Source organism: Lontra canadensis, unplaced genomic scaffold (genome assembly GCF_010015895.1).
Source record: "Lontra canadensis isolate GAN:19392208 unplaced genomic scaffold, GSC_riverotter_1.0 scaffold13, whole genome shotgun sequence".
Lineage (NCBI taxonomy): Eukaryota > Metazoa > Chordata > Mammalia > Carnivora > Mustelidae > Lontra > Lontra canadensis.
Genome location: NW_022631007.1, coordinates 18,002,635 through 18,026,712, shown reverse-complemented (window position 1 = coordinate 18,026,712; position 24,078 = coordinate 18,002,635). Strand labels below are relative to the sequence as shown.

The 24,078-nt window shown below is 59.1% G+C and overlaps 1 protein-coding gene across 16 annotated transcripts in view; it reads left to right on the top strand.

Annotated features, from left to right (window-relative positions):
* The window catches only part of KIF1A (kinesin family member 1A), an 88,322-nt gene that overhangs the window by 30,091 nt on the left and 34,153 nt on the right, over positions 1–24,078 (top strand). For 7 of the 16 annotated variants that reach the window (XM_032857674.1, XM_032857678.1, XM_032857677.1 and 4 more), the window contains exons 5-26: positions 459–524; positions 1,103–1,281; positions 1,870–1,981; positions 3,419–3,496; positions 4,185–4,250; positions 4,773–4,790; positions 10,188–10,263; positions 11,726–11,804; positions 12,535–12,677; positions 13,107–13,133; positions 14,338–14,549; positions 15,494–15,573; positions 15,885–15,960; positions 17,882–17,961; positions 18,263–18,369; positions 19,179–19,262; positions 19,785–19,965; positions 20,045–20,117; positions 20,290–20,383; positions 21,365–21,513; positions 21,852–22,030; positions 23,560–23,697. In XM_032857674.1, the coding sequence (XP_032713565.1) occupies positions 459–524; positions 1,103–1,281; positions 1,870–1,981; positions 3,419–3,496; positions 4,185–4,250; positions 4,773–4,790; positions 10,188–10,263; positions 11,726–11,804; positions 12,535–12,677; positions 13,107–13,133; positions 14,338–14,549; positions 15,494–15,573; positions 15,885–15,960; positions 17,882–17,961; positions 18,263–18,369; positions 19,179–19,262; positions 19,785–19,965; positions 20,045–20,117; positions 20,290–20,383; positions 21,365–21,513; positions 21,852–22,030; positions 23,560–23,697 (2,297 nt within the window). The remainder of the gene's footprint in view (positions 1–458; positions 525–1,102; positions 1,282–1,869; positions 1,982–3,418; positions 3,497–4,184; positions 4,251–4,772; positions 4,791–10,187; positions 10,264–11,725; positions 11,805–12,534; positions 12,678–13,106; positions 13,134–14,337; positions 14,550–15,493; positions 15,574–15,884; positions 15,961–17,881; positions 17,962–18,262; positions 18,370–19,178; positions 19,263–19,784; positions 19,966–20,044; positions 20,118–20,289; positions 20,384–21,364; positions 21,514–21,851; positions 22,031–23,559; positions 23,698–24,078) is intronic. The other 9 variants (XM_032857681.1, XM_032857679.1, XM_032857688.1 and 6 more) reach the window with 2 other exon arrangements.

The following is a 24,078-nucleotide window of genomic DNA, read 5'->3' as shown; positions in this document are numbered from 1 at the left end:
GTGCTGTGAGGCCTGGTCGTCTGGGCAGAGAAAGATGCCTGGATGAGGGGTGGCCTTTGGGTAAGGCTGAGGCAGATGCCTCGGTACTGCTGGGACCCTGGCCCCCACCCCACCAGCTCCCCTGGGCAGGCCTCTGGATCTGCGCTGGTTAGCGCTTGACCTGGCCTGGGCAGGGGAGAATGCCAGGTAGTCTGTAGCATGAGAGACCCCGCCCACTCTGTGTACACAAGGACGGCACGCAGAGAGTGGGAAAGGATCGGATATCATCCGAGAGGACTCCAGGACTTAAGCAGAAGACAGCTGCTCTTAGGGTGCAGGCCTTCTCAGTGCATTTGAGATGGACTACTGGGGAGCAGGAGGGGCCTGGAGAGCTCAGGCTGCCCACAGCACCTGGGGGCAGGTCTGCAGGAACAGCACCACTATCCCCATCGTCTGACACTGTGTCCTCGGCCCCGCAGCTCTGTGAAGACCTGTTCTCCCGAATCAATGACACGACCAATGACAACATGTCCTACTCCGTGGAGGTAGGGCTCCCTGAGTGTCTGTGACTCCAGCATGGAGAGGGAGGTGGTCCAGGCAGGGACAGCAATGCTTTTCTGGTTTAAAGCAAGTCCCCGCCCCTGGTTGGTCCCTGAGCTTGTCACTCGTGCATGCATGTAGCAACCCACTCAGGGTACCCACTCAGAGCACGGGGACATGCTGGGCACAGAGAAGTGAGGGGTGGTCCCCTGCTCAGTGAGTGTTGATTAAGTAGCACTCTGTGCCAGGTGTGAGGACAGGTGTCTCCGAGCTGCATAGCCTGGTTCTGCTGTGGCCGCAGTGCCCCTGGGGTGTTTCCACAGGATGGGCCCCCAGGATGGGGGGTGGGTAGGAGGGGGAGGCCAGCTGGAGGGGATGGGCTAACAGCCCAGCTCCTGCACTCACACGGGCTGGGGGTCCTTTGCATGCCTCCCCCTACCCAGCAGGTGGCCCCCTACCCCCTACCCCTGTCCCTGATGACAGCCAACCCTGTATCCCCACCTTGGGGGGGTTCCCTGCTGGTGGCCCCCACACCCCCGGCTCCCTGCCTGGGGGTCCCTGAGGGAATGTCTCTGCCCTGCAGGTCAGCTACATGGAGATTTACTGTGAGCGCGTCCGCGACCTCCTGAATCCCAAGAACAAGGGCAACCTGCGCGTGAGGGAGCACCCACTGCTGGGGCCGTACGTGGAGGACCTCTCCAAGCTGGCCGTCACCTCTTACAATGACATCCAGGACCTCATGGACTCAGGGAACAAGGCCAGGTGCGTGCTGGGTGGCTGGTCTGTCCTCCCCATGCCTGCTGCTGCATGCCCCTGTGGAAGGCCTGGTCCCTGGGGCACCTGTCGGTCTGTCCAAGACCTCCCCCCTCTCTGCCTTGGCGGGGTGGGCCCCGGGGGCCTGAGGTCACGGAGGGCACATGCCAGCCTGGGGGGGGGTCTCCAGATCCCCACCCCGTCCCCTATGCAAGGGCTGTTCCTCTGGGGGGGGGGTTGGTTTGTTCCCTGGGGGGCACTGGTGTCATCTGTGGTGGCTCCCCAGGGGCCCTCCCGGTGGGCAGCTGCCCTGTCAGGCTCCATGGTCAGGAGGGCCAATCTTGCCTTCTCCCAGGGCGAATGGCTCTCCGGATAGAGCACAGGGTAGGGGCTCTCAGCGAAGGGCCAAAGGGAAGGCATCGCAGGGTGCCTTCGAAGGGTGGGGCCCGGCTCTGCCATCATAGGAGGCAGGGCCAGCATGTGGCTAGGCAGGGCAACCCGGGGAGCCAAGGGGAGCAGACACAGCTGGGTCATCAGCCACTCTCACTCCCGACCACGGGATGACAAGTAACCCTGTGTGGCTTCTGTTCCCCCCAGGACCGTGGCAGCCACAAACATGAACGAAACCAGCAGCCGCTCCCACGCGGTCTTCAACATCATTTTCACCCAGAAGCGCCACGATGCAGAGACCAACATCACCACGGAGAAAGTGAGTGTGGCCTTGGCAGACGGCAGCCGTCTGGGCAGGGGGCAGGGGTCAGTCCCGTCAGGCAGGACGAGGAGGCCAGGGCAACCGCCGACCCACAGGGCACGCACCGCGTCCCCCACCCTGGGCGCCAGGCCCTCACCACCACCAGCCTGTGGCTGGGCCTGCCAGGCCAGCCTATCTGGACGTTGCGCCCCACCCAACATCTACCCCAGTCCACCTCCTGCCTGGTAGTTGTGGTGGGGACAGGGGGCCCAGGAGGGCTGGCCCCAGAGCTGCACCACAGTGGGTGCTGGCAGCCCTCGAGGGCTGGGGGCCGTGGGTGGGATGAGCGCCTGTCACAAGGGGTGACCGTGGGGCCTGACCAACGGGCGGGAGTGGGGGCCCTGGCATCCATAGGCACAAAGCTGAGGCTGTGCTGGCCGGCGCCACCCTGCCTGTGGCTCCAGATGCCTTTCCTACACGTCTTGGCCTGTGTGGTGGCCCCGGACAGACACTTTGTCCAGACATGTGGTCTCTGTGCTCCCCAAGGGGCAGCCTGGCTGGCTCACAGCTTCTTCCTGTCCCTTCGTGGCTCTGTCTCTGGGTGTCAGGTTTTCTCCATGTCATCTCCCCTGACCCATGGTCCAGGCCTCCTCCTGGGGGTATCCCAGTCCCCTCCTGACTGGCAGCACCCCAGGGACTGCAGGGTGTCTGGGAGAAGTTAGCCCCACTTAGGCCCCGGCCATGCCAGGGTCACCTCAGCCTGGTACCCTCCTCCCAGAGAGTCACGATGGCCCAGTGGGGCCTGGGTGGGCAGAGTGTGGAACTGGAACAGGGTGGACTGGGCTGGGGGTCACCTGCTGTGACACCCTCCCACCCCCTGCGACACCCTCCCACCCCCTGCCACCCAGCATGGGCTCTGGGCACCAAGAGGGTCTCTGGCTGTTAAAGTCTGGGCAAGTCCTGTCTGCATCTGCAATGGCCATGGATCGGGAGGGCCTGGGTTTTTCTGGAACCCATGTGGCAGCATAGCCCAGGCCGTGGCAGTGTCGCCTCCATCCCCCCACCGCCTGGTCACTGGGCCAGCCAACTGTGCCCTTGTGAGGCAGCTGAGCCGCTGGGGCTCTGGAAGCGGATTCAGATCCCACCATAGACAATGAGCCCATCTGTGGAAACAGGTGACAGGACACCCTGGGGAGCTCTGTGGGGAATTCTGTGCCGACAGATGAAGAGTGCCCTGTGTGCTGAGAGCAGCACAGCAGCAGCAGCAGACATTTTAGGGGCCAGGGGCACACAGCCTCTCAGGGATGTGGGCTTTGACCTCAGGCAGAGCCTCGGACAAGCTGTGAAGGGAGGGAAAGTGCAGGGTCAGAGACCATCAGGCCCAGGGAAGGGCTTGGCCATGTCCCCACAGTGGCCTTGCGGCCTCTCCTGCATCTGACACAGTTGCTGTTTCAGGTGAGCAAGATCAGCCTGGTGGACCTGGCCGGGAGTGAGCGGGCCGACTCCACAGGAGCCAAGGGCACGCGTCTCAAGGTAGGGGCCGGACTGGCGTGTCTGTGACCCTGCGCCTCGCTCACCTGGCGGGCCGTGTCTTTAAGGCTGGCTTGCTCCAGGGTGGGCTGGAGGTGGTTGGGGCCACCCCCACACAGGGCGAGCCTGGGCAGGGAGAGTAGGGGGCACAGGAGGAGGTGAGAGGAGGCCAGGAGTCAGAGGGCTGCACCCGGCACACTGGCTAAGGGCCAACAAGGACAGAGACCCCAGCAGGAAAGCTGGGCCTTTCGTGGGTCCTCACAGTGACTTGGGCACCGGTGTGTGGCTTTTGCTCCAGAACACAGGCTGTGAGGCAAAGAGTCTCTTATCAAAGACGTCTTTGGTGTCCGGAAGGAGAGCCTTCATGTTCCAGCCTCACTTTGGTGCCACATTACCCAGTGGGTGGGAAGAGTCTCTGGAAATTGTACCAGCTGGGCCCCAGGGCTCGTGTGAGATGTTACGAGGACCCCCAGGAAGCCTGGAAGAAGCTGGGCAAGTGTACTCCCCTGGCCAGGGTGAGCCTCTGCCTGGCTTCTTGCCAGAGCCCCCCATGCTCCAAGGAGTCCCGGATGAACAGTCAGGGCTTGGCAGCCTTAGCCCCTTGTCTCATGGCATGAGGCCCCAGGGGATCACTCTGGAGCGAGAGGGTCCTGAGGCTTCCTGATATCCTGACTGTCTTCTCCCCACACAGGAGGGAGCCAACATCAATAAGTCCTTGACCACGCTGGGGAAGGTGATCTCTGCTCTGGCTGAAATGGTGAGCTAGCTTTGGGTTTCTAGAACTAGATGGATGGGATGGGTTATGGCTCCCTGTCCTTCATTCTGGAAAGATGCTTGTCATACCTGTGCCAAGTGCTATCTCTATCAGGGTGCCTGGGGTTCAAGGGAAATCTCGGAGATGTGAAGGGTCTGTGTCCCTAGGCTACAGATGGTGTCAAAATTTCCCCACCAGTACTGGCCATTCACCAAGACACCTAGGCTTTTGTCCAGAGAAGGAAAATTCTTACAAGGCCCCAACCTTTTTCTTAAATAGTTTGGGGTGAGGGAAGAGCTGCTGGGTGACAGCAGCCTGAGAGATTGCTCTGTTGTTTGGCCTGTCAGGACCAGGGTGGCCAGTGATGGCCAGGTGGTGAGTGATGGGCCTTTTGCAGCCTCTCACAGTGACTTGGCTCACCCAGCCGGTTCCTTTGCTCTCTGGAGCCCACTAGTCCTTCCCTCCCCATACACCCTGGGTCCCCAGCCTCACTCCAGGTCCTCAGATTCTATCTTTCTTTTCCAGGACTCTGGGCCCAATAAGGTAAGCTGCTTTCTTCAGTTCTAGGGGGAGGAGTCTTCAGCCATTGCACTGGGGCTAGAAGCAAGGAGTGCCTTTAGCCCTAGTTGTTCTGCGAAGGTCTTGGCAGTAAAAGTACCTTTTGTTTGTGCACCTAGCAGACAAACACAGTGAACCCAATTCTGAGTGAAGCTGTGTGTTAGAACAACACAGCCTTGCAGGGGCCACAGCACGATGGGGGACATAGATGATAGACATAGAAACAGAATTATGAATAGGTATAAATCTCACAAAGGAAAAAAATGGACTGTGAGCATGACCTATACACAAGGTAGCCTTTAGTCAGTATGGCCACATAAGCTTTATAGGACAGGTAGCTTTAGGGCTAAGACGTGAAGAGTGGGGAAGAGCCACCCAGGTAGAGGGGTACTCAGCTGTGCCATGTAGTTGGAAAGCCCAGTGTGGGGAGCTGAAATGGAAAAATGTTGATTTATGTAAGGAATTGCGTGGGAAGAAATGTGAGGAACCATGTGGGGAAGCATGAGGAATTATGTAAGGAAATGAGAGGAAGAGTGTGACCAACTATGTGGGGAACTGTATGAGGAAATGTATTAGGAACTGTGAGGAAACATGGGAGGAACTAAGCAAGGATCTTAAGAGGAACTAACTGTAGGAACAGTGCGAGTATTTGTAAGGAACTATGTGAATGATTTTGTGAGAAACTGTATGGGAATTATGTGTGGAATTGTGAACAGTGTGAGGAATTATGAAGTATTGTGTTAGAAACTGTGAAAACTGAGGAACTGTGAGAGGAAGTATCTGAAATGGTGTGGGACAAATGTGGGAATTGTATGAGGAATTGTAAGGAACTACGTGGGCAACTGTGAAATACTGTGCATAAGACTGTAAAGGATGTGAGGAAGTGTGAGAAATGGGTAAAATGCACATGGAACTGGAAAGGACTGTATTGTGGACCACAGAAAATTAGAATTGCGTATGGCACTCTGTGAAGAATTGTAACTGTGACAAAATGCATGTGAAAGTGTATGAAGAACTATGAGTAATTGTGTGGACTGTCTGAGGAACTGCGGAGAATGGTATGGGGAGCTAAATAGGTAACTGTGTGAGGAAACCAAGGAACTGTGTGGGAACTGTGAGGAACCATGTGAAGACTATATGAGGAACTCTGAGGGAATGTGAGAGGAAGTGTATGAGATGGTGTGGGAATTGTGTGTGGGAACTGTGAGGAACTATGGAACCATGTGGAGAACTAGGCAGGAAACATGTGAAGAATTGTGAGGAACTGTGGCGGTATAGGGAATATTTGGAATGGTGTGGGAAAATATGTGGTAATTGTGTGTGGGGGGAACCTCGAGGAACTGTGTGTGGACCTGTGAGCAACAGTGAGTGATCATGTGAGGAGCTGTGTGGGGAACTGTCTAGGGCAAGTGTGAGGTACTAGTAGGGGGAACCATGCAAGAGTTCTGGCATTGTATCAAGTATTGTGAGGAACTGTGTGGAATGTGTGAGGAACGACTGAATGGAACTGAAATGGGAGAGGAAGTATGTGAAACGGTGCGGGGAACTTTGTGAATTTGGAGGAGTTCTATGTGGAACTGTATGAAAAACTGGTGACTTATGAGAGGAATTGTGAAGGATTATGTGAGGAAGTGTATAGAGAGAACTGTGTGGAATTTTATGAGGAACTCAATGAGGAACCTGTGGGAACTGTGAGGAACTATGAGATAAACTGTGTGGCAAACTGAGGTACTAGGAGGAACTGCGAAGAAATGTATCAAGAACTGTGAGAAAATGAGAGGAACTCTTTGAGGACCAAAAAAACTGTGTGGAAAGAGTATGAGGCAACTTTCTGCGGAAGTGTGTGAAGAAGTGTGTAGGGAACTGTGTAAGATTGTGTGGAACTGTGAGAGGAAGTGTGTGAAACTGTATGAGGGAACTGTGGTGAACTGTATGTGGCTGTGAGGAACTGAGTGGGAAACTATGAAGAAACTATGTGGGGGAACTGTATGGGGAGCAGTTTGAGGAACTGTGAGGAATAGTTTGAGGAAATACATGAGGAACTGCATGACTCTGAGGATTTCCATGAAGAATTATAGGAACTGTGGGAGAAACTATGTGAGGAATTGTGAGAGGAACTCTGTGTAAAGAATCGTGAGGCACTTTGCAGAACTGTAACAAGTGTGTGAAACTATGTGGGTGGACTGTGTGGGAATTGTGTGACTGACTTTTGAGGAAATTTTTGGAGAACTGTGACGAACTCTGGACTGATGGGGGGAAATTTGTGGCGAAGTATGAGGAACTGGGTAGAACTGTGTGGGGAACTATGTGGAGAATTGTGAGGAAACATATGTGAACCCTGTGAGAAACTGTGGAACTGTGAGAGGAAGTATGTGAAATGGTGTGGGGAAGTATGGGGGTTGTGAGGGAACTATATGGAAAACTATGTGAGGGACAGTGCGCAGTCCCTCACACAGTTCTTCTCAGTTACTTACAGAGTTCCCCACACAGTCTCAGTGCAGTTCTTCACACTGTTCCTGGCACAGTTATACACACACACTTCCCACATAGTGGGAAAAGGAATGTGAGGAACTGTGAGAAACTTTCTGGGGAAATGCATGCAGAACTGTGTAATGGACTATGTCAGGGATTTGTGTGGAAAAGTGTAAGAAACTTTGAGGGAATCTGTGTGAAAGTGTGTGGAAAATTGTGTAGGATCTGTGTGAAAATATGTGTGTGGAACTGTATGTGGCACTGTGTGGACTGTTGGTAATTGTGAAGAACGGTATGAACTATGAGAAAGTGTGTGGAACTGGGTGAGAAACTGTGAAGAATAGTGAGGAACTGTATGTGGACTTTGTGGAACTGTGAGAGGAAAAAATTGTGTGGGGGAGCTGAGTGAGGAACTGAGAGGATCTGAGATGAAAACCATGTAAAGCACCAGGTGACTCCTGTAGAGAACTGTGAGGAATTGTGAGGAACTGTAAGGAAATAGATGTAGACTTTATGAAGAATTGTGAGGAACTCTGTGTGCACTGCGTAAGGAAACATGTGGAATGCTGTGGGGAAACTGAGGAACTGAGAAGAATTGTGTGAAGAACCGTTTGAAGAACTGTGTGGGAAGTATGCATGGAACTGTGTTAGGGGTGGTGTGAAGGATTATGTCAGGAACTAAGAGGAATTATGTGAGGATCTGAGAGGAACTATATGAGGAACCGTGTAAGGAACTGTGAGAAAAGCTGTTTGAGAAACCATGTGGAACTGTATATAGAGTTGTGCAGTACTGTGGAATTGGAAGAATTGTGAGGAACTGTGTGAGGAATTGTGTAAAGTCTGTGTGAGGAAATGTGGGGCAAGTGTGAGAAACTAGATGAGGAACTGAGGAACTGTTGGGAACTATATGAATTGTGAGAAACTATGTGGAACTGTGAGAGGAAGAATGCAAAATGGTGTGGGGATAGTGTGAAAGTGCTGAGGACGTTTTCAGGAATCATGAGGGATTGTGGGATTATGGGTGGAAGTGTCAGGAGCTGCCTCGGGACCGTGTAGGGAACTCTTTAAAAAACAGAATTATGTGAGGGACTTTGGCGGGTATCTATGTTAGGAGCTGTGAGAAGCCCTTTGGGGAAATGTGTGAAGAACTGTGAAAGACTGTGTCAGGGACTGTAAGGAATAGTGTGGAACTATGCAAGGAACTCAGAGATCTTTGTGAGGATCTAGGTGGAACTATGCAAAGAACAATATAAGGAACCGAGAGAGAGGAACTGTGTCATGAACTGTGGGAGGCATTGTGTGACAAATGGTGCAGAATTGTGTGATGGACCTGAAACTGTGTAGGGTGCTGTGGGGAACCGTGTGAGGAAAGAAGGGACTGTGAGAGAACATGTGAGGCACTGTGGGAACTGCGTGCTGTGGGAACTGCGTGAAGTGCTGTGGGAGGGGTTGCGTAGAAACTTCCTCAGGATTGAGTGTGAAAGGTTTTGAGTCTCAGGGCCTGGAGCAGGGAGCATGGAGGAACATGAGGCCAGAGAAGGGCAGGGGCCTGATCCGTTGTCAGGAACCAACTGACTGTGGTTGGATGGGGAGCAGCGGAGGGGTTTCCAGCACAACTCACAGTCTGATCTAATCTGGCATGTGCTGCTCAGGCTGTTGCCTGGAGAATGACTGGGGAGCCGGGTGGCCTGGTGTGGCGGTCAGGAGAATGGAAGTCAGTGTCGCAAAAATCCGGGTGTGAAGTGACGGAGGCTGGGAAGGCAGAGGAGAAGGGAGAGCAGCAGCTAGTTCTGGGAGGGGCAGGAGCATGACTGAACAACTGCTGATGGTGGATGGACAGAGCGGTGGAAATGAAGGTGACTCCTGGTCATCGCGGAAGGGACCGCGTGAAGGGAAACGAGGACTATGACAGATGTGGCAGAGGATTGAGCCTCCGGAATGAAGTAATCCAAAGGTCACATAGAAGCACAGTTTTCACCCACCAAGTCTCAATGGAGAGAAAAAGGCCATCAGTCCTGAGGAGCTGTGAGGAGAGGGACACTCAAGCCCCACCGACAGCGAAGCCAGCGCAGGATTTCGGGAAGCCATCCTGACCTCGTGTCTCAGGAGCTTTCACAAGTTATGTTCTCTGAGAGCCAAGGGAGTGCCCATCGGAAATCATCCTAAGGAACAATGATGGAAGAGCTTCTGCCCAGAGAAGTGACTCAGCCCTCATGGAAGCCCCTGTGTGCATCGCCCCAGGTGGGGAGTCTGGGGGGCAGGCGCCATGTCTGCTGCCCCTGTGGGTGCTCAACAAATACTTTTAAGCAACTGTCTACAAGAACTAGGTGACACTGGAAGCTGAGTATCCATGATCAGTGGACTCCTTCAGTCAGTCCATTAGTCGTGTCTGTAAGGAGCAATGGTTCCTAGCAGCCAGCAGAGGCTGCTTCATCCTGAGGGGAGGGGTGGGGGAGCAGGTTCTAAGGAAGGGGTCTGTGCCTGGACTGCAGGGGAGGGAAGGTGAGTTCCATGTGGAGAGAGAGAGGTGAGGTGGGACCTTTTCTTTTTAGTCAGCAGAACCAACAGTGCTGCTTGAGGAGGGGGCGATGGGCTCAGGTCCATTCTTCTGACAGAGTGGAGGGAAGGCAATGGCTCTGTCCGCCTGTGTGGCCCAGACGTGCAACGGGATGGGCTAGGGAGAACCTGAGGGGATGGGACAGCAAGTCTGGTTCTGGCCCTGAGTGTGGGCGGCTGGGGGTAGCACCGTATGGGGCAGGTGGGGAGAGGCCTTGAGGACTGGCCTAGCCCCGCCCTCCACAGCAGCCTTTGGCTTTGGGGACCCATGCCACAGACCCTTGGCTTTGCCCTCTCCATCTCCCTTCCCCTCCAGCGGGCTCAGGATTGACCTGGAATGTTCTTCCCCCACAGAACAAGAAAAAGAAGAAGACAGATTTCATTCCATACAGAGATTCTGTGCTGACCTGGCTCCTCCGAGAAAACCTGGGTGAGGACTCTTCGGGTTCACCTGTCCCTAGGGTTCTAACTTCTGCCCTGAGCCATTGTCCTGCCTTCCCTCCCAAGAAGGGGTGTCTGACCAGCAGGAGGCCTCTCACTCTTTCTGGGCCTAGGCTGAGGCAAACCTGGGGGATCCTTCTGGAGGGCCAGGGCTGGTGGCCAGCAAAGGGCTAATGAGAGCAAGTGCGGGGAAGCAGGATGGCCCATAGGGCCACAGAACACATACACCTATGTTGGGGCTCCTGCTTCAAGCCTGTGACACCCAGACCAAGTGCTACTCCTTGCTGGGACTCAGTGATTCCGGGAGCCCTGCTTGCTTGCTGGGTTTTTGGTTGGTGGCATCTGTCACCCTGTCTCCCTGAGTTCTGAGCCCCTAAGACACAGATAGGGATATGGAGCCTGAAGGATCCCAATACTGATCCCTTTCCTCCCAAGAATAACTTCGGGGGTCCTCCCTGGCTATGTTCACAGATTGGGAGGCTGACGCCCAGGAAGGTAAACTGAGTCTTGGGATGACCTGGTGAGCGTAAGGCAGACCAGGTGGGCCCCATAGCCTTCCTCAGCTTTGTGGCCACGGTATAGGAGCCCCAGCTGGCTGACTCAGCACCCCAGAACCAGCCTGGCTGATCTCTGCTCAGGCTAGTGACAGGTGCCATGTCAGGCCTCCTGAAGGCTCCTGGGGCCCCCCTGAGGGTGGATGGGAGTGTCTTAGGAATGTGGTCCTTCACTGGGGACGTGGACCGGATAGACGCTTCTGCCAAGAGCCACAACCAGACCCAGCTCCAGGGTAGGGCAGGGGGAACACCCCGTGTAGTTCAGTCTGGCACCTGGTGTGGCATTGCACCCCAAGCCCTTCACACTGTCTCCTCGCAGTTCGTGTGGGGGCCACACCCTGGGAACATGGCTCCTAGGACACACGTCCCTGAGGGGTGCCCTGGCTGCTGACCAGCCCGCAGCCCCTGCCCAGGGCTCCCCATATTCTGAGCCTTCGAGTGATCCATCAACCTTAGAGCTGAAGCTGAAATGTCCATTTCCTCATGCAGTGCGCTACCGGACACCAGGCTCCGTGCCGCCCTGGGCCAGGACTTGGACATGAAATATTTAAAAAAATATTCCGAACGAGGAAGATAAAAATGAAAGAAATCGTTGCATCTTGAATTGAAATGAATGTTAAATTTCTAAAGAAATTTTCCCGACATTGCAGGAAATGCCGTAAAGTCGGCCCCAGTCCCCTCTCATTATGGGGAGGGGGCCTGGCTGTTGTGAAGTAGCCACAAATGTGAGGAAAACACACTCTAGGAGAAAAATGACTGGGCTCCCCTCTGCAGTGGTGCAGGCCAGGTCCACTGTGTGAACAGGGTTTACCCGTCTGGGCCTTGGCTTCCTCAGCTGCAAAGGTAGGAGCGGACGGGGGAGAGAGGCCCCCTCACAACCTGGCCTTCTTTCCACAGGCGGGAACTCGAGGACGGCGATGGTCGCGGCCTTGAGCCCCGCAGACATCAACTACGACGAGACCCTGAGCACGCTGAGGTGTGTTCTGGAGTGAAGGGACCCGGCCTGGCTCCAGGAGGGCATGGATCCCTCTCTCTCTGAGTCAGAGGCACCACTTTGGGGGGTCACCTCATCTGGGGCTCCTTGAGGCTCCAGTGGCTGCTGGGTCTTCATGGGCCCATTCCCTTCCCACCACCCGTGGGTCCGAGGGCCCAGGACCAGGTACCAAACCAGGTCTTTAAGGAGCAAAGGCGCAAAGGTGTGTTCCAAGGGTCCCTCTGGCAGCAGGGCGGGCAGCTTGGGCGCTGGCCCTGAAGGAGGCTGCTCGGCTGACTGGGTCACATGCCACCAACTGTAAAAGGATGAAGGGGTGTGGGTCCCTATGTAGGTACTTGCACACATTGATGACACTTAGGAGTGCAAAACACACACACACGTGGGCGTCGTCACATTCCCCCAGCTGTCAGACTTGCCCCCTCTGCTCCGGGGAGAACAGGTCCAGGTGTGAAGGCTCCGCCTCACAGAGAGGTACCCCCCCCATCCCTGCTCCTCCTGGTGACTCAGTCCTCCCAAATGTGGGGCAGGGCTAGGTGACCCCCCTCTAGGGCTCTGGCCAATGGCCCCACTGGCTCCAGGTGGGGTGACCTGCTCTGTGTCCGGCCCCTGGGCCCCAGCTGCTGAGGTCCTCCCCACCGTGGCTCTGCCCTGGGCAGGGCTCTGGGCCCCCTTGGGCCTGTTGGCACAGCCCACAGCTCCCTTGGCCGTCCAGGTATGCCGACCGGGCCAAACAGATCCGCTGTAACGCCGTCATCAACGAGGACCCGAACAACAAGCTGATCCGTGAGCTGAAGGACGAGGTGACGCGGCTGCGGGACCTGCTGTACGCCCAGGGTCTCGGGGACATCACCGACAGTGAGTGTCCGGGCCACCTGTCCTAGGCGGGGCAGGCAGGCCGGGGTGGCCTCCCTCCTCAGGACAGCCACCCGTTGGCTGGCTGGGGCCAGTCCGGCTGCCCTCATGGCATGGACCTGAATCCCAGTCCAGCTCTGAGTCCCTGGGCAAGCCACCTCGGGGGGAGGCTGCGGTTTTGGCCTCGGCCGGGGTGGACAGCATGGTTTGGGTCTGGTGCTGGCCCAAGCAGGCCGCAGACGGTTTCCCTGGAAGCCACGTTGGCGTACTGGGGGTGCTGGGGAGGCCGCGGTCCCTGGGTGTCCGCTGAAGACCCCTGCCTCCCAGCCTGGTGCCTGGCCTGTGATGGGTGGGCCTCAGGCCCTCTGGAGACAAACCTGTTCTTCTGTTTCTCTGTCTTTCCTCCCTCCCCCACGCCTCCCCTCCCCGTAGCCAACACTGTGCCCGGAGGACCCAAATGTGTGTATCCCCCTTGCTGCTCCCTGTTTCCCTGCTTCTGTCCCTGCTCCGCGGGGTGTAGGGCAGCACGGCGGGGAGGCAGCTGCCCAGCCCTCCTCTGCCATTCCCCCTTTCAGGGGCTGGGCAATAGGTGTCTTGGTAGATGCGAGCACCCTGCCTGGTGCACCTAGGCTCCTGGCTCAGCCCATGTCTGTATGGAAAACCGAGGCCACAGGGAGGCCTAAGTGGCTGAGCCCAGCCTGTCCTCCCAGAGGCCTGGGAAACTCAGCCTGGTAGCTAGTGCCTGAGGGCGGAGAGCCCTGGGGGGCCTCAGGAGGCCAGGTCTGCCCCCTGGCTCCCAGCTCCAGACTCCCTCGGGCCCCCCATACCACAAAGCCCCTTCCCATGGAAGTGCCAAATGAGAATGCTGCCAGGGCCTCCCAGCCTGTGTCCCTTTGGCCTTGGGTCTGGTTCCCTGTGGCATGGGCCTGCGGTTTGGGGCCTCCCTGACCCAGGGGCACAGGACACCTTCGTTCTCCCTAGCGCCCCGTGCTGTCCTACATTTGCCGCTGCTCTGCTGCGTGCCTGCTTCTGCTGGGGGGGGTTGTCCTAACCCCAAGTCCTAGGTCTTGGGGGGGCATGGAACCCTGGGGCAGCCAGAGCAGGCTTTCCAGGGTGGAGGAGCAGGGGCCCTTTCAGAGTCCCACAGTGCACCTCTCCTCCAAGGTGTCCTTGGGGCCAATCCCTGTGCTCAGTGGGGCCAGACAGCTAGCGCAGCATGGTCCCTGAAGCTCAGGGCCACATGGCGGGCCAGGCAGGTGATGGCTATGGGGGGGGCGTCCATGGCAGAGAGGATGAGGCCAAGTGTCAGGGCCCTGGGTGCAGGAGGGCCACAGGGCAGCGACAGCCAAGGGAAGGAGACCTGGTGGAGGTGCAGAGACTGCTGGAAGGCCACCGGTCTGGGCAGGATGGGGAGGTAGAGAGGAGCTCGAGGGGGTGCCCTGCTGCCGCCGGGGTGTTGGGAGGGCTCTGGGGGCTGGGTCCTCCGGCGGGGAGGCGACGGCAGCCCCGCATGTGCTTGTCCGGCGCTGGGCCCCCAGCTGCACCTGCTGCTGCTTTCTGTTTCCTGCCTCTCTTCACCCACCTCTGGCTTTTTCCCAACTTGGTCTTTCTTTTCTCTCCCTCCCACATGTCTGCCCGCCCTCCCCTCCCCTTCCTCCCGTAGACATGTCCGACCTTGAGAACAATAACCGTAACCGTGGCGGGGCGGAGTTGAGTCCAGCCCCTGACAATCTCTCCACAGTGACCAACGCCCTGGTGGGCATGAGCCCCTCGTCCTCGCTTTCGGCCCTGTCCAGCCGTGCCGCCTCCGTGTCCAGCCTGCACGAGCGCATCTTGTTTGCCCCGGGCAGTGAGGAGGCCATCGAGAGGCTGAAGGTGAGGGCGTGGCCAGTGGGGGTGGGGAGGGGGCAGTGTTCCTTCCTGAGGGGCCTGGGATCCCGGAAGGGGTGTGCTGACAGCGCCGGGTAGGCTTGCCTGGAGGCACAGTGGGCTGTGCCGGCGGGAGCAGAGCGCATGTGGGTCTGCCATCCAGCACCAAGAGGCTGCATGTGCTGAGAAGGGCAGATGGGTCCCAGGGGCGTCTGTGCTCCCTCCCTGTGCTCTGTGCTCACACCTGTGGCCCTGCGGGCGGCCGGCTGGCTTTTAGTCAAGGGGCTTGTCATTCCTTTAGTAAATGACTGCGGGGTGCTGGGCTGTACGGGGCTGGGGCTGACTTAGCAGGCAGACACACAGAGGCTGGACTGTGGCTTGGTGGGGGGTACCGGGTGTGTGGGGGACCCTGGGGTGCAGGACCCACTGGGGTGTGGGGCTGGGAAGGAAGCCAGGAGCTGGGGCTGATGTTGGAAGTGCTTGTTGTCTGCGTCCCGGCAGTGGCCAAGGGACATCTGTGCCTCAGAACCAGTCTCAGTGTCCCATGTGTCTCTCTGTGTCTCTGAGTGTCTCTCAGTGTCCCACATGTCTGTCAGTGTCCTGTGTGTCTCTCTGTGTCCCCGCATGTCTCTCAATGTCCTGTGTGTCTCTCTGTGGCCCCACGTGTGTCTCAGTGTCCTACATGTTTCTCAGGGTCCTTACATGTATATGTGTTTCTTTTTCTCCAGGTTTATTTTGCCTTTTTTCTTTATTGTCTGGCTGTGTCCACAAAGAGACTTGTGTCTGTGGATACATTAGTCCTTCAGCCCTTGACATTTCAGGCATTGTGCTGGCTAGACAGACCTGGGAATTGGGGCCCCGGTGCCCTGCAGACCTTTGCCTGGCAGCCGGGCCTCTGTCTGCTCCCACCCCAGACCCCCAGCCTCACTCTGCTCTGTCCCACTGCCCAGGAGACGGAGAAGATCATCGCCGAGCTCAATGAGACATGGGAGGAGAAGCTGCGGCGCACGGAAGCCATCCGGATGGAGAGGTGGGCAGTGGGGAAACTGAGGACTCCAGCACCCTAGCCCTGGGCTCCTACTCCTGGGGGTGGCTGTGTCCCAGCGGGGCACAGGCTCATGTCCTCTCACCAGAGACTCCCCCTGACGCCCCCATCGCTGATGGTCCCATTGACCTGATCCCTGGTCAGGTGACAGTTTTCTCCAGGTGATCATGGACCAATGGGGTGCCCCTGGGCCAAAGGGCCAGAGCCTCACCAGCTCCTGCTCAGCTGATGGGTCAGTTGGGAGTGAGGAACCTGCAGCCTCGAGGCTCAGGCTGACCCAGACACTGTACCTTCAGGGAAGCCCTGCTGGCCGAGATGGGCGTGGCCATGAGGGAGGACGGCGGTACCCTGGGGGTGTTCTCTCCCAAAAAGGTAAGTGCTGGTTCTAGTTCAGGTGTGCGGTCCTAACTCGGACAGGCGAGGGTTGGGACCCACCCCCGCTCAGCCCAGGAGGGTGCCGCTGGAAGGATGGAGGGTGCAGACCTGCCAGAGCCTGTGCTAGCCAGGACGGTGGGCAGCACTGCCCTCTTGGAGCTCAGCCAGAGTGGGGTCTGGCTGTCCCAGCTAGGACTCTTCCTCTCCCATCCCAGCTCACTCTGCAGACCTGGTGCTGTCAGTGGGGCCTCACATGGAGCCGAGAGCCAACCCCTTTGGCAGTTCAGATGGCTGTAGCATGAGCATTTGGGGAAAAGTCTCTTTGATAATTCTAGGACCCAGGACCCCCATTCCCCCAAAGAGTGCCAGACCCTTAGACCTCTTAGGAGCCAAGTTTCAAGCTGGGAAGCCTCCAAGGAGGTGGTGATAGCCTACTCTGACCGTAGCTCGACTCTCTGGGCCTGCCTGCCCTAGAGCAGCTTTGTTGTGGCTGGCTTTCCCCCCAGGTGTTGTTTGGGACAGAGGGCTTGTGTGTTGCCAGGACCTGAAGCCAGAGGCATGTGGAGTGCCCTCCGTGCTGCTGGAGACACCGTGGGGAGGGAAGTGCGCGTGCTGGGTGATACATTCATCAGCCCGGTAGCCACTCCCTGGGTGCGGGGCTGGGCTCCTTAGGCTGCTTCTGCCCTGTGAGCTCCAGGCCGTGGAGCTAAGGCCCGGGGACAGTAGGGGGCCGTGTGGGCAGGCTCTGCACTTGGGGCAGGCTGGGGGACAGGTGATAGGCTGCTTCATAGCCCTTGGGGATTGGCCTGTAGTTTTCACTTGGGATGGACTGTTCCTGGGCTCTCAGCCCCTGCCCCTTCCTGGAGGGTGTACCCCAGGGCTGGTGTACAGAGCTGTTGGGGCACGTGGCCTCGGGACATCTGCACCCTGGAGGCTTGCTGTTGGTGGCAGAGGCAATAGTATTCCCTCTTGGGTCGGTTGGCCCTGGTCTGGGCACTGCCCTGGGGGCATCTGAGGATACCTCTTCCTTAGAGGACGTTCTTGGGACTCTGGCGAGCACAGCTCTCGTTGCTTAGGAGAAGGGGTGGCTGGGATGGTTGTCCCCAGTGTCCGATAACATGGGGACGGTCACAGTCCTGCAGACTGGTGGTGGGGCACTGGGGGACTTGGAGCTTGGTGTGGAGGCTGCTTATTCTAAGGTGCCCAATGGGAAGCCAAGAAAGCTGTCCTAGCTTCCACTGGGTTGCAGGACCCCGGCCTGGGACACGGTGTGGGGTGGCATTCCTGAGTTCAGGAAGTGTGTCTAGGGCCCCAGTGGGTGAAGCCTGTGGGGTTGCCCAGGAAGGGGCAGGTGACTGAGGGCAGTGCTCAGACAGGTTGGTCATCTTGGGTACACCATGGATGAGAGGGGGCCTGAGCTGGAGGGCTGGCGGATGGGAGGGGGCTGAGCTGGGGGGCCTGAAGGGACTTCTTTCATAGCCTCTGCTCCTCGGCCTGCAGGTCAGATCCCTCCCCAGCAGCACCCTAATCCTTCTGGACTCACAGATCACTGGGGCTCTCAGCTCCTGGGTGCTTCAGTTTGAATGGAGTCCCATAGCTCCCTTTAGGGTGGAGGAGCAGACCCAGAGCCTGATGCCTTGGTCCCTGCGGGACCCAGCATGCACCCTACAGACCCAAGGGCCCCCCACAGCCCCCAGCACCTCCCTGGGCTCCCAACTCCCCCTGAGTGCCTCTCACGTAGGTTCTGAGCTCCCCGGGCCCCTCCTCAGGGAAGCCAGGCTAGGAGGACACTGTGTCCCCATGAGGCAACTTCGGGCTGGTGATGGTCTGGCCCCCGAGGAGAGAGAGGTCAGGTGGGTGTTCAGTGCTGGGCCCCCATGCCTCCCCAGGAGAGGTAACCGGGCTCCTCTCTCCCCAGACACCACATCTGGTCAACTTGAACGAGGACCCACTGATGTCTGAGTGCCTCTTGTACTACATCAAGGACGGGATAACCAGGTGGGGCTCGCGGGGCTCAGGCTTCCCCCACAGAGGGGCTGCCGAACCTGGTGTCTTCTGGAACGCTACTGTCTGCCCACCCTAACAAGCATGGACACAAGGCTGGGGCCACTCTGTGCCACGGGGCTCTCCAGGCCGGGCTGTGTCTGGGGCGTCCCCTGTGGCCTGCTCGCATGCACCCTGGGCATTTCCCGACAGAGTCCAGCCAGGCTCCCCTGTGGAGGGGCAGGGGTGGGCCCGGGGGTGGCTGCCTGGATGCACTGGGTCTGGCCAGTGCTGACTGCGCCCCCCTCCTCTGTAGAGTGGGCCGTGAGGATGCAGAGAGACGGCAGGACATTGTCCTGAGTGGGCATTTCATCAAGGAGGAGCATTGCATCTTCCGGAGCGATTCCCGAGGGGGCAGTGAAGGTATCTCAGCCCTGGGGAAGTGGCTCCAGGGAACTGGGGCTCTGAGTGCTGGGCTGTAGACCCAGAAGCCCCCTCCCTGCCCCCAGAGTGGGCTGGGGGTCTCCCTGGGCAGGAGGATAGTAAGCTGTGGGAATGAGCCTAGATCTAGTGTGGAGAGCTACTTCTAGACCCCACTTTCCTGTTGGGCTTGGAGCTGCCGTCTGTCCACTACCCAGCTGGCCTGCCCACCTCTGTCCCCACTGCCTGTCTTGGACATGATCCTCTTGGGGAGGCCCCTGCTATGTCCCTGTGCCATCACAGGCCCCACGCTCCCCCAGCACCAGGTGTGCTCCCTGACAAGCCTCTGGCCCGCAGCCAACTGTGACAAGGACACTTCAGGGTCACTGCCTTAATCAGTGTTGGGGACATTGGCTCTCCCAGAATGCTGTCCCCAAAGCTTGCCCTCCTCTGGGTGGGTGGACTCTAAGCTCCAGGGGGCTCTGGGACTCCTGGGGACAGGCCAGCCACTGTCTCCCATCCATGCCCACCTGGAGACCCTGATGGTTCTCTGACTTGGGCACACACGCCCCCTCCATCGGGCGTCTCCTTCCTCGTCTGTGTGGGAGGTGCGGCCCTCCTGTGGGGCCCAAACAAGGTATTGTCTGCCAGCTGTTGGGCTTTGCAGCTAGCAGGGAGGGGACAGGCCTGATGGGGGCCGCACCTGGGTGGTTGGGTGAGCCGAGCCGTGCATGTGGTCAGAGAGGGCACAACCACCTGGAATGACAGTCCCTCACAGTCCTCCTCTTAGCCTTCCCCTGTCTGTCCTATAGCCGTGGTGACCCTGGAGCCCTGTGAGGGTGCAGACACTTATGTCAATGGCAAGAAAGTCACGGAGCCCAGTATCCTGCGGTCAGGTATGGCTATGCTGCTGACCTAGTGAACACATCTATTCTAGGGGGCCCTGGGCATACACAGGCTGGCTCCTGTCATGCTCCAGCAGCTGGGGAGGCAGGTGGGCAGGGAAGGACCCTCGAACCCACGCTGCAGGAGGGGCCTGAGCACAGCCCCCGGGGGTGGAGGAATGTCCACTGACAGGGCACGGGGTCAGGATGGCCAGGGCAGTGGCCCCTATCAGGTAGGGAAAGGACTGTCTGCTGGAAAAGTGCCAGGACTGTTTAGCAGACATCGCTGGCTGCTGTATGGGGAGGCACAGAGGACGTGGATTTGGGGAGACAGCGAGGTCTTGGGCCACGGGGCAGGTGGCTGGTGGGTCCAGAGTGGGGACCTGGGGTGGCTCCCGGCAGCGCCCTGGGGTGGGCCAGCCGGAGGAAGCGCGTGTGTCCCGCTATCCCCTCCTCCTCCCTGCCCCCATCCCTGGAAGCCACCCCCAGGGCACAGCCCCCCGCCCCATTGCCAACCTGGCTTCTGTCCCCCAGGAAACCGCATCATCATGGGAAAGAGCCACGTGTTCCGGTTCAACCACCCTGAGCAGGCAAGGCAGGAGCGGGAGCGCACGCCCTGTGCGGAGACGCCCGCCGAGCCAGTGGACTGGGCCTTCGCGCAGCGAGAGCTGCTAGAGAAGCAGGGCATTGACATGAAGCAGGAGATGGAGCAGAGGTGAGGCCCAGGCCAGGGTCCCTGTGCCCATCCTGCCGCTCATCCCCCTGTACGCGCTCACCCCAGCCCGCTCTTGCAGACTCCAGGAGCTAGAGGACCAGTACCGCCGGGAGCGGGAGGAGGCCACGTACCTGCTAGAGCAGCAGAGGCTGGTGAGGGCGGCCGCTGGGCCCTGGGCCAGGGGCAGGGTGGGGAGCCGGGGTCCCCGCTCAGCCAGCCGTCATTGTGGTGCAGGCCCTGGGGCCCACAGAGGGAGGCCCAGGCGGGAGGGCGGGGACGGGGTCCGGTCCCCACGTGGGTCCACAGGGCTTCTCCCGTGGCCAGGACTACGAGAGCAAGCTGGAGGCCCTGCAGAGGCAGATGGACTCCAGGTACTACCCCGAGGTGAACGAGGAGGAGGAGGAGCCCGAGGATGAAGGTGAGAGGCTCTCAGTGGATGGGGCGTGGGCCTTGGGCTGGGGAGGGGTCTCGGACAAGAGGAGCCCCCACGCTGCTCCACACCTTCGCCCTGGGGCCCCTGGCCCAACCTGAGGAGAGGCCTCCTTGTCGCTGGGAGGTGCCCATGGCAGCAGGATTGGGGAGCAGGGGCTGGGCTGCGGCAGGGAGGCAGCTGGGCCTTGGCACTCAGGCCAGTCTCGGTGGGAACAGCCTGTGGTGGGGAGGTGGTGCGGGCAGGGTGCGGCTTCTGCTCTCCCATCCTGTCGGCTCGAGGCTGGTGCTCTTATCCGGGACCCAGTTGCTGCTCCTCACCTCAGGACCCCCTTTCTGAGCGTTAACTCTGGTGGCCCACCTGCTGACCTCAGCCGCTGTGGGCATGAGGGGGGCCACCGGCGGGGCAGAAGGGGCAGAAAAAGACCCGGGGTTCATGTCCAGCTTGGCCCGCGGTCAGCTGGTCAGTACCTTTGTGCAGAGGTGACCTTGGCATGCCCTTGTGTGGAGCCATTTATCCGATGAGGCTTCTTCCCTCGGGGCAGGGGCCCTGGGTAAGAGGGGCCGAGCCTGGGAGCCCAGATAGGCCCATCCCGGTGTCCCCGCGTCCTTCCTCCTGTGGGCCTGGGGGGTAGAAACATGTGAGCTGGGACAGGGCATGAGGCTGAGCCCCGGTTAGCCCTCCTGCCATCCTCCCACGGGCACCTGCCCCTGCCAGGGGCCCCCCATGTCTGTAAGGGCGCTGCCACGGCCCTCTCTGAGCTTGACGGCCTCTCCGAGTGCTCTGGCTCTGGGGCCCATTGGGCCTTTCAGGCCATTCCCTGGGGCAGACCTTCCCACCGGTTTCCTTCTTTCTGAGCGCTGGGAACAGTCAGTGTGACACTGGGGGTCCAGACACAGAACCCTGGGTTGTGGCCAGAGTAGGGTGTTGTGGCCTTTCTGCAACGATTGCCCACACCTCTCCCCACAGTCCAGTGGACTGAGAGAGAATGTGAGCTGGCGCTTTGGGCTTTCCGCAAGTGGAAGTGGTACCAGTTCACGTCACTTCGGGACCTGCTGTGGGGCAACGCCATCTTCCTCAAGGAGGCCAATGCCATCAGTGTTGAGCTCAAGAAGAAGGTGGGCTCCTGCCCCACTGCCCACTCGCTGTGGCCACACGCACACAGGGGGGACCCAGTGCTGGGCATCCCTGCCCCCTGGGGGAGGGTACAGCTCCCACCCCTGACCTGGGGACCTGAGAGCGGCGGGGGGGGCACAGCAGGGAGAGGGAGGCCCAGGGACAGACCCGGGCGGGTGTGTGGCCTCAGGCTCAGGGAGCACTGAGGAGCAGGAGCAGCTTTCTCTCCGGCTGCTGTTCAGAAGGCTCCAGTGCAGCCTAGAGGTGGGAAGGAAGCGCTCTGGGGCCTGGCCTCCATCCACTGAAGGGCTGACGTCCGCCATCCTCCCCTCTGCTGCAGGTCCAGTTCCAATTCGTCCTCCTCACGGACACTCTCTACTCCCCGCTGCCACCGGATCTGCTGCCTCCGGAGGCCGCCAAAGACCGGGAGACTCGCCCCTTCCCCCGCACCATTGTGGCCGTGGAGGTCCAGGACCAGAAGAATGGGGCCACCCACTACTGGACGCTGGAGAAGCTCAGGTGTGGGGGGGGGCACACCCTCCGAGCTCCTATGTCGAGGGGGATGTTTCTCCTGCTGCAATGGCTTTTACAATCTGAAGGAAAAGTGTGGTTATAGAAGCTGCATTCTCCCTTTGCCGACGCAGTGGTGAGGTTCAGTGGGCTTTCATGGAGGAAACAGGGGATGAGGCTCACGGTGCTGCAGTGCGGGCCCCGAGAGGTGGGTGGGGAGTCTCCAGAGCCAAGCTGGGCTCTCAGAAGAGCTCAGCAGGGTGCTTCTCCACCTCAGGACCCAAGGGATCCCAGGCAGGATAGCAGAGGGGCTCAGAGGGACCTGGAGGGGTCGGACGGGGGGGTGCAGCTGTCACTGTGAGAGGCGTCTTTCACAGCCCCATCTCCATGCTCCCCATGTGCTCGCCGTAATGTGCGACTCGATCTGGAGAGAGACTGAGCGAGACAGAGGTCGATGCTATCAGAGGAAAGTCTGATGCTACTGTGGTCCCCTGGGTGTGGGGGCTCTGCACAGAGGCAGGGGCCATGCCGGTGGGAGGGCTCCGGGCGTCAGGAGGGAGAAGGAGCAGAGTTGGGCGAGGCCTCAGCGGGCAGGGCCATCCACGGGAACTGGCCACTTGGAGATATCCTGGTGGGGTCTGGGCACAGGGCTGCCCAGGCTGCCATGTGCCTGACTGTCGGGAGATTTCGGGCAAGGGTGCTGCTCTGGTGTGTGAGCGGGGTAAGGGCGGGTGGGTTGGTTTGTGTGTGACAGGTTGGCTCACCCATGTGTTGTTCGCGGGCTGACCCAACTGGCAGGCCCCAGGGATATCACGACGTCGTCAGCTACGGAGAACAGAAGATGTCATTAATCCATGCTCTCAGTCCTCCCCAGACCCAACCACACGCACCCCTCCACACTCACACTCGCACACCTTCCTCTGGTATGGCTTGTTCACATGCGGACACACGCAGGGACATGTGCTCCCCTGACTTGTGCGAGCCAGGGCCCATGCTCATGGCCCCTTCCCACCGTCCTTGGGGCCATGCTGGGACTCGCGTGAGGACGAGCACCACGTTCCTGTCACTCCCGAGTTCTAGGGGGAAATGACTGCATTCTCTTTCTTCTACAGTGTGTTGGTTTTTCTGGGGATAATCATTTTAAAAATATTTTCTATGACTATATCCGATCACCAATCTGCCCTTCGTTCCCTTGGGTTCTAAGGGCCTGGCGACATGATCCCCCACCCCAAGCTGCCCTACCTGGGCTTTGGCAGGCCTTCTCGGTCCCCTTGCCTCCCATTCCAGGCCCGGTCTGACTACTCACATTGCCTCGCTGTCCCTGGGTCAGCGTCGAGGCCATTTAGTGGTGCCTCGCGTGCTCACTTGGAATTTGCTCACGGTTGACTGAGTTTGAGGAGTGAGGAGGCTCTGTCACCAAATCACACTGAGCCTCGAGCTGTGGCCAGAGCTGGGCGGAGCCTGCTGGCCCAGCGGGAGGCATGGCCTGCCCCACGCTCCACCCATGGTGACCTCTGTTACCCCCTCCCCGCCCCCAGGCAGCGCCTGGACCTGATGCGGGAGATGTACGACCGGGCGGCGGAGGTGCCCTCCAGTGTCATCGAGGACTGTGACAACGTGGTGACTGGCGGAGACCCCTTCTACGACCGCTTTCCTTGGTTCCGGCTGGTGGGCAGGTGGGCGCCTCCTTTCCTCCCTGGGCTGAGAGAGAGAGAGAGAGAGAGAGAAGGTGGTGGGGGCAGGGAATGGGCCTCCTCCCAAGGCCGAGACCCCTGGCTGGGGGACCCCAGCAAGAGGCCCTTTTCCACCCTGACTCCCCTGTCCTCGTCCTTCCTGGGTCTGAGGCACCTCCCCAGCCATTCTTGTCCACAGGCCAGTGGGCCCTGTAATTTGGGAGACCAGGAGGGGAGGGGGTCTCGGCATTGCCACCAGGGGCTATGGCTGCCAGGTTGCATGTGTCCACGGGTGTGAATGTGAGTCACCCGGTCCTCACACAACCTCAGCCACACCTGGCCAGGATCATGCCAGTAGGTGCTTTCCAGAACTTTCCGTAGCCT